This window comes from Podarcis melisellensis (genome assembly GCF_964234715.1).
Source record: "Podarcis melisellensis genome assembly, chromosome: 4".
Lineage (NCBI taxonomy): Eukaryota > Metazoa > Chordata > Lepidosauria > Squamata > Lacertidae > Podarcis > Podarcis melisellensis.
Window position 1 is genome coordinate 22197273 of NC_138531.1, and position 13183 is coordinate 22210455.

At 47.7% G+C, this 13183-nt stretch overlaps 1 protein-coding gene across 1 annotated transcript; it reads right to left on the reverse strand.

Moving 5' to 3' along the window:
* Window positions 1-2197: 2197 nt before the first annotated feature.
* On the reverse strand, window positions 2198-11930 carry ZIC5 (Zic family member 5; the record flags this gene model as incomplete). Its single annotated transcript, XM_081908214.1, has 2 exons — window positions 2198-5677; window positions 10511-11930. 2 exons carry the CDS (start codon window positions 11928-11930, stop codon window positions 5226-5228), a joined length of 1872 nt encoding a protein of 623 aa, XP_081764340.1. The 3' UTR covers window positions 2198-5225.
* Between the last annotated feature and the right edge of the window lie 1253 nt (window positions 11931-13183).

Consider the following 13183-nt stretch of genomic DNA (forward strand, 5'->3'; position numbering starts at 1 on the left):
ATTACCTACATCACAATTATTTGCCGTGGAGTCCCTTCAGACATTCAGCGGTCAGTCAACAAGTATGGAGAAATAGCGTTGTGAACCTGTCCTCCCTAATACCTAGGTGCGTAAAGTGTCTCTGATGTGGACGTGGAAAAGGTTACCTAAATTCAGGGCTGCTTCCTGAAGGATGAGTTTTTCTGCATCCGAAAGAACACACTCGGTTTAAAAACATTGCATGCCGGTAGGTAGGAAATTAATGTGGTGGTAAAACTGCGACAGAGTGTTCACACGTGCAAGGCTGTTGTTGCTGCAGTTACCCTGCGGTAAAAATGAACGTGTGAAGCTGGGCAGCTAAATGTCAGTCGGCTTCACTGACAAATTCTGCCTTGAAGGTGCTGTAAGACGCGACGGCTCTTTCTCTCACGCTGTATCTTTTCATGGCCCCCTTCACACGTGCAAGTAATCAAGCAAGCAACCAGCTCGTGTCAAGAAACCCTTCATCTGAATGGCACAAGTCTACACGTGTGCATCTTTATTCGCCTGCCTTATAGCCATATTGAGAAATCACAAATCCCATAGAAGTCAATGGGATTCATTTCAAGTAAAAGAGCTTAGCCGAGTTGGGGCGTTACTTGGAAGTAAGCGAGATCAATGGAGCTTAAGTAAATAAACGCGCTCAAGTCAGCGTGGGTGAAATGCAAAACCGCCAATTTACTCCAGCTCCAATAACTTTTTTCCTCCTATGGGCGTGGTTTGTCGGTCGTTGCTACTTTAAAAATAAAATTTGGCAAGAAGATGAAGAATGAGCTGGGGGTTTAAAAAAAAAGCCCAAAACAAATCAACTCAAAATGAATTCAGACTCCGGAGATCATAACCTTCGAGCGCGATGCTTCCCTCCCCCTTTCCACCCCCACCGGTAACTAAGACAAAAGTGGATCACGGCTGATTTAAAGCCTTGTTTGTGTGAGAGCACATTTTCCCCCTGCTTAGAAGAGATGAAGTCTTTGAAGATGGCCAACTTCGTGTCAATAAGTGCCTTTTCTTTGAGCCATATTCAGATGGGAAAAGTCTTGCTTGCCAATTGCCATAGAAATCTTAACGCACCATGAAGATTGCCCAAGCGCCGAGCCTTCCGTTCTGGCGCAAATTACTTTGAAGTGGCGCAAGACGTGCAGTGGTCAATTTCAGCTCTATAGACCGAGGGGAGAGGGAGAGATGGGGCGTTGGAAGGCAGAAAACAAGAAGGGGAAAACTTGTTTTAGGCTCCTCATTGTCAGATATCTTTTATCTCTGATATATTTCCCATGAATGATTCATGCCTTGGAGTAGGGTGCGGGGTGGGCTTTGTGTGCTTTTCACCAGAAACTCAGTTAGTCCACCCTTTCCCCAATCCGAAAGGTCCTCATTCTTCATGGAGTCTAAGCAACTCTTTGCAACCGGTTGCACCTTCGCCACCTGAGGCCAAAATCAACCATGTTGGCTGTGGGAAATCGTATTGAGGAACTCAACACGTGAACAGTAATGTGGACACGGTTAAGATACAAACTTAAAGGATAGTTGTATTAAGGTTCAGCAGAACTTCATTCCTGTTCACTCCTTGTCTAGCATTTTGCAGCTCCCACATGCTATCTTGTCCCATCTACATTACTTTGATTTCATCAGCACTATCTCCAATTGGTTTTGATAGCACTTTTGTTGAGAGTGGCACACTGTCCACTGTTTGAACGTTTAGATTTAAGGTAAGTACGTAGGCCACATTGACGAAGTGTCCACAGTGCTTAAGAGACACCTCAGTAATACTAACTTCCCTCTTCTATTGTGTGTCAATATTTAAGACAGAAGCCTGTTCTCCATCCACCCAAACTGTTATGATCTCTATTAAAATCCAAAGCTTTCCCCCCCCCAACTTCCTGCACCTCTTAGGTGGACGCCATTTTCATTCTAAAAGAACAAGGGTTCATGGCAAGTCCCAGCACCATTTTTTCTAGAACAAGAGCACTGTTTAAATCCATATACAAATATATCAATTCACATGAATGAACTTTGCCACATCCTCATGTATGTGGTTTAACCATGTCCTTTAATTTATCAATGAGATTGGCCTTCAGATTCTGGTGGATTTCTTTAGACTGCTTACAAACAAGACCAACTTCCACTAAACATGATTTGGATGAGCCAAACCATTTGTACCAAATTTCTCATGGCAATGTATAAGCACACCTATAAAATAAGTGAGAAGGTTGTTTTGTACTTAATGATTTCCCTTGCAATTATTTTTCTTTCAAGGATGGGACAATCACTGAATTCCTAACTTGAGTACTCTGTAAGCCACTCTGTTATCATAATTTGTCCCCCAACAATAAAGCACAAGTAAAAAATAAGATTTTTTTTAAAATTTTACTTTTAACCATTCTTGCTTTCTTATGACCAGGTTTACAGATATGAAGGAGGTATTGCATGTTTTAAAAATATGAGGAAAAGCAGTGGCACAGCAGACAAACAGTATGTTGCTCCTGGTACCCCCAAATGAAAATCCCATTTACATGGAAGTAAGTCTATTGAAACCAAATACTTACTTCCCAGCAAATGTATTTCCGTGAAGGCATTAATTTCACATTAAACAAAACACGAAGGTGTAGTAATGGATAGTGCAATCTATTTGGTAGGAGGGAAACAAAGTGTATAAATTAAACATTTTTTTTAATTCAGGAAATTTTCTAAAAAAGCTCACCAAAACATAAATTATCCTTTAAAAGTCCATGTCTTACTTCATGATAGTTTTTCCTTATTATTCAAATGGGTTTTGAAGGAGAAAAGGAATGCAATTCAAATAAACAATTTTAAGAAGTGGTTTGTATTCAAGTTCTCATTTATATATTTATAGATATAGATATTAAAATGAATGTCCTTTTTCTGTTCATGTAACAATATGATCAGGACATTTAAAGGCTTCCAGATGGACAGCACCATGCACTGTACTAAGAAACAAATATCTCTATAAACTATATTGAATCACCAACACACTGCACAGGAGACATGCAGGAAGGACCTGTTTTCACATTACATTGTTCATTCAAGTAACTTGAAAAATATAAGGACTTTCCCCCGCCCCCCAGAAAAACAACCACAGAATCATAGACAACCTATCACCAAAATTAATAATATTCTTCTTTGGTGTGCTCTGTACTCTTTAAAAAGAAATAAGAAAGAAGTTGATATCTAAAAATAAAAAAATAAATTAATTCCGCTGTACAAAATAGATCACTTCCACATACAAGTTATAACAATGACAAGACTACGTATCACAGCACACAAGACACAAAAAAATCCCCACACATTTCTACAAGCCCTGGTAATGGGTTGGTGACTGGTTACTTATTCAGTGGTCTCAGAGGATAAATTAGTGCTCTTTAGATTATCTGTAGGGTGTTTATGATGAACCAGCATTTTACACGTGAAATATGTCGTACCAACTGCATCAGAATTTGTCAGCATTCCATGACCTCACTCTATAATAGCTTGGCAGCTAGGCCAAAGGTAATCTACTCAGCATCCCCCTCCCTCCATTTTTACATTTATGACAGTTTGCTTTCCCCAGTGCACTTTGGTCAATGGCACACCGCAAAAGAAACAGGATCGCAGATGCTGAAAAAAATAGAGCTAGAAGTAATTTATGAAACCTTTTGTGCATGCAAGGGTGTTAAGCTGGATCAGTAAAATATAGTATCTTCCAGAAAGTCATGTGTCACTCTTAGCATCATAACTCTTTCAACAGGGAGACTTTGACATAGTAACAGCTGTGAAGTTCACAGCACTTTTGACCTAACATTATAGGCTGGGCTTCATTCCCAAATATGCTTACTCATAAATCCAATTTACTCTGATTCAATGTGACTGGCTTGCAAGGAAGCGTGTTTAGACTCATGGCCTCTGCTATATCACATATAAAGATAGATCTCATTTAGCGACACTCCCATGACAAGGAAAAACCATTAAGCAGTCCTGCTAAGACACGTACTAATGAGTAACACTGAAACCAGTGGGACAAATGTCTTTAGAGCACAATTCGTTGAATGTGTTAAACAACAATAATCATAGCAACTGATTTAATTCCCTCCCCTTTCAGGGTTAGAGCTTAGAAAGACATTAAAAAAAAAGGAAAGGAAAGGAAAGGAAAATTAAAATAACTGAGACATTAACAGTGCAATCATGTGGAGGTCTACTCAGAAGTAAGTCCTATTGAATTCAATGGGACTTACAGTCACACCAGTGTGTATAAGGTACTGCCTAACAGTACTGTTCTTAAGTATTCTTATTGGAAGTAAGCCCCTTCAGTGCAACTTTCTTCCGAGTAAGCATGTTTAGGATCAGATGGCTAAAGAAATAAAATGAAACAAAACCCAACCCCCCCTTGCTCAATAGCGTTTGTGAAATCCTACACAACTAGGATTGTGACTGCTCTCCCTCCCTCCCACCCAGCATATTTACTTGGAAGCGAGTTCCATTTAAAACAATGGACTGATCTTCCATATAAGCAAATTTAGCACTGTTCTATAAAGGTGCCACCTTGAATCTTGTGGTGGTGAATTTCAACATTGGTTTTAGTGCGATGCAAACTGCAACCCAAGGTCTACGTTTCAGCATTCCGTTTTGAGATTTTGAGGACTTAAGATTTCAGAGGCAGTGAACTGTACCTATACATTATCGTACACGTACATATACAGTACTTGGATGCAAGAAACCAGTTGGCAGTTTCACAGGTGATGGCTGTGGGATAGAGGCCTAGATGGAAGAACGTGCCTTTTCAAAAATAGGTGGACAAGCTTAAGGAATCCACTCCTAGCACAGAGAAAGCCCATTAGCTTCCCAGTTACATTCATAAGCCACATTCCTCCTGCTTTTATTTTGGGAAAACTATCACACCGAATTGTCAACCTGGCAGTGCACACACTGAAGTTCAAGCAACACAAAGGTGAACTCCTCTGACGTCTTCCATAAACATAGGGTAGGGTAGGGAAGATGCACAATGGATTACTGTTACAGTCCGGCTTGGTGGTTTGCTTTTTAAAAAAAGATTATTCTTTTTAATTAGAAAAGAGAGAGACACACAAGTCCAATGTCTTAATTAAATTAGTTACATGTTACAAACACCATAGGGTTTCATAATACTGAATAAATAGCCCAAATTAACCAAGATGGCATGATCGTGCCATCTTCAAAGTTCTGCCTCCCTCCCAGTTCTAATGAATAGTTCTTGTCTCAGAGTTCCTATAAATTTCTTCCTCGTTCTCTTCCTCCTCAGAAGATGTGGCATTACTGGATGGCGTATGGAGGTGGTTCGGGGCCCCAGTGGCTTGGCACACATACCATTCATTGAGATTGGTGACCTGAGGAGAAAGGTTGACAGGGCGGCCCCTGCCAGAGTCCTGGAGAGGGGACAGAGGGGCACCCAGTGGTGTCCCCGTGGGTTGGTAGCCATGAGATCCTGGGGTAGGAGAAGGCGGCGGGGATTTGCAATGGATCTTCATGTGCTTGCGCAAGGAGCTCGGATGTGTGTAAGACTTGTCACAGCCTCTGACTTTGCAGAAATATGGCTTGTCACTGGTGTGGACATGAGAGTGTTTCTTTCTGTCACTGCTATTGGCAAACTTCCTGTCGCAGCCATCAAATTCACATTTAAAAGGCTTCTCTCCTGAAAGAGAAAAACATCCATAATGGACCTCTTTGTGAAAGGAAAGAAAGAAATCCCCAAACTTTGAATTTACATGTCAAACCAAACACAGGAACAGGGGAGACAGAGACTAGAGAGGATTGCAAAACAAAGAATCAGCAGATAAAATTGACTCCAGTCTTTACCATCCCTCCAATAGCTTAACTTTTCAATCATTATTATTATTATTATTATTATTACTACACAGAGAGAGTGAGCAGGTTTACATTTGCTCAAAAATGTAGTCCACAATGTTAAAGAATATTTTCTAAACTGTGATCATGACATTCAGATAAACATATCCAGGACAATGGGAATGTCTCTCCTTATTCCATGCCCATATTTCTCTTGTAAATGAAAAATTTAAATGATGGATTAAAGTAGGGGCTTACACATCCATACACGGATATGGCTTTATCTCCAGACAAACCCATATTGTCCTAATCCCTTCCCTTGTGGTTTGCAAGAGGAGATTCTCCTTTTTCTAAAATAAAAGTAGCACCTGTTTAAACACATTGCTCTCCCTCTTTTCCTTTTTTTTAAACCATTGTCAACAGATCAGGCTCTCAAAGAGGGGCACCCTCTCTTCCCCTCCCTTCTCTGACATTCTTAGCTTTTTACAGCTTGCTCATTATTGAGAAAGCTACCCACTCCATGAGCAGTGAGCTGGCCAAGATCTCTTTACCTAGGACTAGTTTATGCTTCGAAATAAGATGGTGAATCTGTTTAAATAGGTTTAATGTGCACCTTGAGGGTGATTGTGAAAGCCACCCTCAGGGCCTTTACTTCTGGCATCTCACTGGCTCCAAGGTGCAATGCAATTCTACAATTATTTTCCAAGGTTCTGGAAGCAAAAAGGCAGGAATAATTTCTGCTGCCACAAGTGGACATGGGTTTAGCATTACTTTATTTCAAAAAGGGATTTTTTAAAAAAATTAATCCCATCCATACATGGAGGCAAAAATATGGTAAAATATGAATTTTATTTATAGACACCCAAATAAGACATCAGGATTGCACCCCAATATTAATACACGTTTCCTAGTCAACAAGGTAATTCAGTATTTTCATCCAACTCAATCTTGAGCATGTTTACTCAGAAATATTACATAGTTCCACTTGGCTTCCAGGAAAGCACATGTAGGATTGCGACCTTTGTTGTTTTACTGGTGAAAACAGCATCTATCTACTCCTTTTTGGGAAAGGCAGAAGGTTTAATTTATGGCATTCCTTTTCCTGTGTAAATACAGGCAGATCCCAACTTACCAATTCTACTTCAATCACAAATGCATTATTTCAACCAGAAAACGTCTCCTGGTGATATGTGGCAATTGAACAGAAATTATACAGCCTTTCAGAAGTCTCAAAAGTATTTCCAACGAAATGTCGTTGCTATAAAATGGGATAAAGATTCTACATGAAAAAGTTAAAAGATCCAAACCTCAGCGCCAAGCCTATTCACTTGGCAGCAAGTAAGGCCACTGAGCTCAGTTACTTCCAAGTAACTGTGTTTCGGATCATTCTGGTCAACATAGCCTAGTGTTGTCCTTTCAGCTGAAATATCCTGAGACAGAAGGTTGGTGTTTTGCTATTTATTTAAGGAAAGCATTTTAGGGTTACTATATGTCCTTTTTTTCCAGGACACATTCTCTTTCTAAAAATGATAGTGGCCATAGGTGTCCATAGTTAAATGTAGAAGCCAAAAAATGTGTCTTATTTCTTGCTCTTCAAAATATGGCATAATTGGGTTTACATGTGCGTTTGTCTGTCTAGAACCTGTTTCAGCAATCGCTAATCAGATTTGTCTGCTTTTAACTTCGGTCAACTCTATTTTTTAATATATATATTTAATTAAGGCCAGCAGCACTAGGTTTTGGGAAGAGGACCGACTTTCAAGGGATGCCCTGGTTGCTATGCTCATACATCCCGAAGCGAGATGCCCATGCCATCCTGATGTTTATTTTGGTCTTGTCTCTGACGAAAGGTTCACGTCAGAGTTTAACCATTTGCAGATTATCTCGGTTTTAAGGCGAGAGATGCGCAGTCGAAAAGCAACGGTTCTCGCTGAGGAAAAGGCTGCTCGCTCCCTTTTGCGCGCCGAGAAAGGAAACTTCACCGCCTACTAATTCGAAGCGAGGTCGGAGGCCCGTTTCCACAAACCGCGCGAGCGGTTCAGGGCTCAGGGAGGCAACAACTAGCGGCATCGATCAAGAGACAAGCCGCCGGCTATCTTTAAAAACAAAACCAACCACACGAAAGCCAAGCGCAGGGCGATTTCCCCCCACCACCATTGGGAGCTCAACTCGTTCTCAACCAAACAGAACAAAAAAAAAAGGGGGGGGGAGGAAAACTCATTTGCTGCTTAAACCCAAACATACGATCCTTGATCTTGAAACTCAAATTTCTTACGTTAACACGAACCTATTCTGGTCTTAGGGGAGAAGCCTGTAGGAGAGCGAGAAGAAACCAAGAAGGGCGCGAAATTGCAAAATTACGCACAGAAATGCCGAGGTTGCTCCGGACAATCTTACAACTCCCGTTTGGCTGCGTCAAATGAAGCGGGAGGCGGAGCATTTTGACTCCCGGGCCTGGGAATCAGGGACCCCTCGGTTGGGCAGGAGGAACCTCCTGGAGAGAAGGGGAAAGGGCGCCTGAAGCCGCTCTCCTCGGCTTCCGGGGAGTCGTTTTGCCCTCGCCCGCAAGAGGAGAAAGTGGAGCTGTTAACGGGCAATAGAGCTGCTTATGCTACAGTCAACTCGAGCTCCCTGGCCAGGGCTTCCGTGCCAGCACGTGGCCGTGGAAAGAGTTCCCTGCCAGCACCGGATCTTGCAAACCGTGCAGAAGCGTTTTGCAACCGTGTGCCCCTGCAACACTGTTGCAGAAAAAACACCGAGCAGCTTTCTGCGGCGCTCCTCGGCCCCTCCGGATCTTCAGTCGTGGGTCTTTTGTCTGCAACAGGCGGTGGGGATCGGGCCGGCTTCGGATCCCCACCCAACCCTACCCGACCGATGGGCACCGGTCAGGAGGAGCGGCGGGGCTCCAGCTATTCCCCCACCTGCAGGAGCCTCGGCCCGAAGGAACCAGACTCGGATCTTCTTCCCAGCGGCAGTAGCAAGGGCACTGTGTGGGCAGCCTCAAGCGGGCGAGGGCGAGATGAGCCGAACATCGGAGTTCTCCAGCTGGAAAAGGAGCTGTGTGAATGGAAGGACGAGCTGGAAAGCCCTCGCGAGGCTTTCCTCCTGCCCCTCCTCCCAGAGCACCAGCAGGGTTTTCCCCGGGCGAGAGCCCTACGATTACTGCGCAGAAACCAGCCCTTGCAAGTTGCAAGCATCTTCTTTAGGAGAGTCTGCAAAACTCCCAGTAAGGCCCTTCCGGAGCAGACTCGGCCTCCAAGGCCTAAAGGCACCGCGCTCCTCTTCGCTTGCAGGACAGATCCACACCCCCCCACTCCCCGCTCCATGGGGCTGCGTGGGAGGGGGGTCTCAGGGCTCGCACAGATGGGCTCAACCCTGCGGATTCACCATCTAAAAATCGATAGCTTTTGCCGCCAGGGGCTATTTGCATGGGAGTTTGAACAGCGCGTTGCACCTTGTCCGCCTCGCCACCCCCCTTTCCTTTTCCTTTTTTTTTTTTTTTTGCAACAACACACAATAAATCATGAAAACAATTAGGTGGAGCCCCCTCCGGCCTTTGCCCCCCCTTCCCTATAAGCAGCCTCCGGTGGATAATATCTGTCTACACGCAACTATAAATCCCAACCGCCTTTTAAGTGAAGCCAAAAGGCCAGGGGCAAATCAAAACCAAGCTGTAAAAGATACAGCGCCATAAACGGAACTTCATTGAAATGGCTAGTCTGGCGGAGACACGCACAAAGGCACACCCGCGTCGCCTTCCCTTCCCATTTGTTCTCAAAAGCACTATTCCGAATCGCTATAGCAGCGCTCCCTCCATTGAAACACACCTTTAAACCAACAACATATCTTTTAAAAGCCCCTGCCTATCACTTCCCCAAAAACAACTAAGGGAGAAAAACTCCCCCCGGGAAAGTAAAATATTGGTGGTCTCATTTGAAAAGTACCCCCTCTTGAGAGGCAACATGATCAAATCCCCTGACTCTCTCCTTCATATATAAAAAAGAAAACAAAACCCAAACAAATAAAAGCATAGGAGAAACTTTTTGAAAAGTGAATTGACCAGAATAAAGTTTGGGGTTTGCCCTTTCTTTCCACTATCTAAGAGGAGTACTGGACACCATAGGTGCCGGCTCCCTGGGCCCCTGGTGCCCGAGGACCCACAAAATTCACCATGAAGGGACCTGGCCTGGCACCCACAAATTTCGTCGCCAGGACCATGTACGCTGCATAGCACCCACAGCCCCGGGCACCCACGGTCGCGGGGCCAAACAGGCACTCCTGCTGGGCACACCGCAGGCCTTCGTGGGACTCCTCCGTTCTTCCCACTTTCGTGGGAGCTCCTAGCTATCCACAGCGCTCTTAGTTTGCCTGCTGAGGAATTCTGTGGCGCCGGGAAGCCTTCCTCGCTCTCACCAAAACCGCAGCGGGCACAACGCAGAAGACCCGCGAGCCATTCCCAAACCACGCATACACAGACAACGCAGACATATCAAGGAAGACTCACTCTCCCACTGCAGCCCCAAAGAGCTGGTGAAATTACTTATTCATGACAAACGTCACACGTCTGAGGGTACGTAGGAGATAGAGGAAGGAGGGAGGAGGGGGTAGAGAAAAGAAGCCAGCACCGCGCGCCGGAGAGACGCGGCCGGAGAAAGGCGCGCGCTCCGGTCGTGCCACCCACCTGTGTGCGTCCTTTTGTGGATCTTGAGGTTCTCGGAGCGCGCGAAGACCTTCCCGCAGCCGGGGAAGGGGCACGGGAAGGGCTTCTCGCCCGTGTGCACGCGGATGTGGTTGATGAGCTTGTACTTGGCCTTGAAGGGCTTCCCTTCGCGGGGACACTCCTCCCAGAAGCACACGTGGCTGCTCTGCTCGGGCCCGCCGACGTGCTCCACCGTGACGTGATTGACCAGCTCGTGCATGGTGCTGTAGGTCTGCGAGCAGGGCGGCGCGGCCGCCTCGGCCTCGATCCACTTGCAGATCAGCTCTTGCTTGATGGGCTGCCGCATGTAGCGCAGGAAGGCGGCGGCGGCGGCAGCGGAGGAGGCGCCCGCAGGGTGGTGATGGTGTGGAGGCGCGTGGTGCGCATGTGCGGGAGGCGCTGGCGCCTGTTGCAGGACGGCCGCCGCCAAGTTGACCGGGTAGCCTTGCGGCGCGGCGCCGTAGGACGCTTCGGAGGCGGCGGCGGCGGCCGCCACGGACGACGGGCGGAAGGGCTCCACGCGCCCGTAAAACTCGGCAGCCGCCGCGGCAGCCGCAGCCACGGCCAGCCCCAGCCGCATCTGCCCGTTGAGCGGGTGGTGGCCTCCGGACGGGCCCGCCGGGTGGTCGTGCAGCCCCGGGAAGGCGGCGGCGTGAGGCTGCTCGCCGCCGGCGCCGTAGGTGCCCGCCGACGAGATGAACATGGGCGAGCTGGCCGGGTGTTGCTGCAGAGGCCGCTCGGCCCGCCGCGGCGCCGCGTACGAGGGGCTGCCGGCCGCGCCGTTGGCGCCCGCCTGCGACGACGAGGCGAAGGCGGCCTCGGCGCCGGCCGGGCTCAACTTGAGCGCCCCCGACGCCACGTGCTCCGGCCCGAAGGGGGCCGCGGCAGCCGGGTCCGAGGAGCCCAGGTCCCCCGGGTGCAAGGGCTGGAAGCCGCCACCGCTGGTGGCGCTGCTGCCTCCTCCGACGCCGACGCCATGCAATGCGGCCAGGTCGGCCAAGCGCAGGCTGGGGCTCCTCTTGCAACTCAGCGCGGGCTCCATGGCGCCGCAGCCCCGGGGCCCATCCAGGCGCGAGGGGGTCGCCTGGGCCGGCCCCGAGGGGGCGGTGGCCTTCCTCCCCCTGCCTGCCGCCGCCGCCGAGGCTGTTGCTGCCGCCGTGGCCAGCGCCGCCGCCTTGCCAAACATGGAGCGATTAAGCGGCTCTTTAACTTCTTTTGTCTGCTCCGTTTCCCAACTCGGCTGCTGCTGCCATCCTCTCCCCGCTCTGGCCTCCAGCGATTGGCAGAGCGCTCGGCACATTTGAGCGGCGCGGTTGGGAACCAGAGTTTGGAAATGTGCGCGGGTGGGATTGGAGGGAGGCCGGTGATTGGCAGAGGCCAGGCCAGCGCGATTGGCTCCCATTCAGGCCGGGCGCTCAGCGGGGAACCGCCCTCGCGCTCTTGTCTGCTTTCGCGCTCTCGCTCGCTCTCCCCACCCCCCGACGCCCCTTTTCTCGCTCTCGCGCGCGTTTCTCCCTCCCCCCCCCAAAAAAAGTTGCACTTGCTGAAAGGAAGGAAGAAGGGGAAAAAGTTAGCGCCCGGCCGCAGAGGGAGTGCCAAGCGAGCGGCGTGCCAGGGGGAAACACGCGGCGGCACGCTTGCTTGGAAACTGTCAGGGAAGGCAGCCCGGATCTCTCTCCAGGCGCGCAAAGGAGAGTTGCTGCTTCCCAGTTACCTGGGATAGAATTGTAGAGTTGGGAGGGACCCCCAGGGTCATGTAGTCCAACCCCCCTGAAACGCAGGAATCTTTCGCCCAGCGTGGGAATCGAACTCACGACCCTGATATGAGCTGTTCAGTGAGGAGCCGCCGCAACTTTTTGCCCAGCCTGAAACCACTGCCTACTGCGACTCGGCATAATGTTCTTGCGGGCACATCAGCTGCAAGTTTTAAAGAGTGTTTGTGCCCGAACTTAAAAACACACCGGGAGGGCATTTGCTCGTGTGAAAAAGGATCCTTGGTACAACAACCCATGATAATTGGTAATGACATACTTTACACCTTGGTGAGAACGACATAAGGCACTTGGGAGGGTTTGAAGCAGAGGTTGGATGACCATCTGCCATGTATAATGGAGTTGACATTCCTGTGTTGCCAAGGGTTGGGCTAGATGACCCTGGGGTTCCTTCCAACGGTATGATTCTATGTGTCTATTTTTAGGACTTGGAGCCTAGGGCTGCGATGGCACCCACCAGACTGTAAGCTTCTTTGTAACTATTTATAGGTAGACTCAGTATGCAAGGCGAGCGTCCTAAACGCCCTAAAATAAATGCGCCCTAAATGAATTGTATGGATGTAAATCGCACAAATAAATACAAACTCAACAAGTGGATGGGGAGCTGTGTAATTCATATACAAGCGCATATGAAAGTCCCGTTGCTTTCATTGACTTCCTCTCCAGCACATGTGCTTAGGACCGAAGCGTCGATTGGAAGGAGATATTTTGGTGCAGTTACAATTATTACTGGCTTCAGAATAGAAGTGAATATAAGCTGTTGCCTTAAACGCCGAGACACGACTGCGGTAGTCAAGATACGCAACAAATGCTTCATGAGAGTTTCTTCGTGACTGTGTGGAAAGAACTACAACGATTCATTTCCCTAAGTAATGGAAATAAC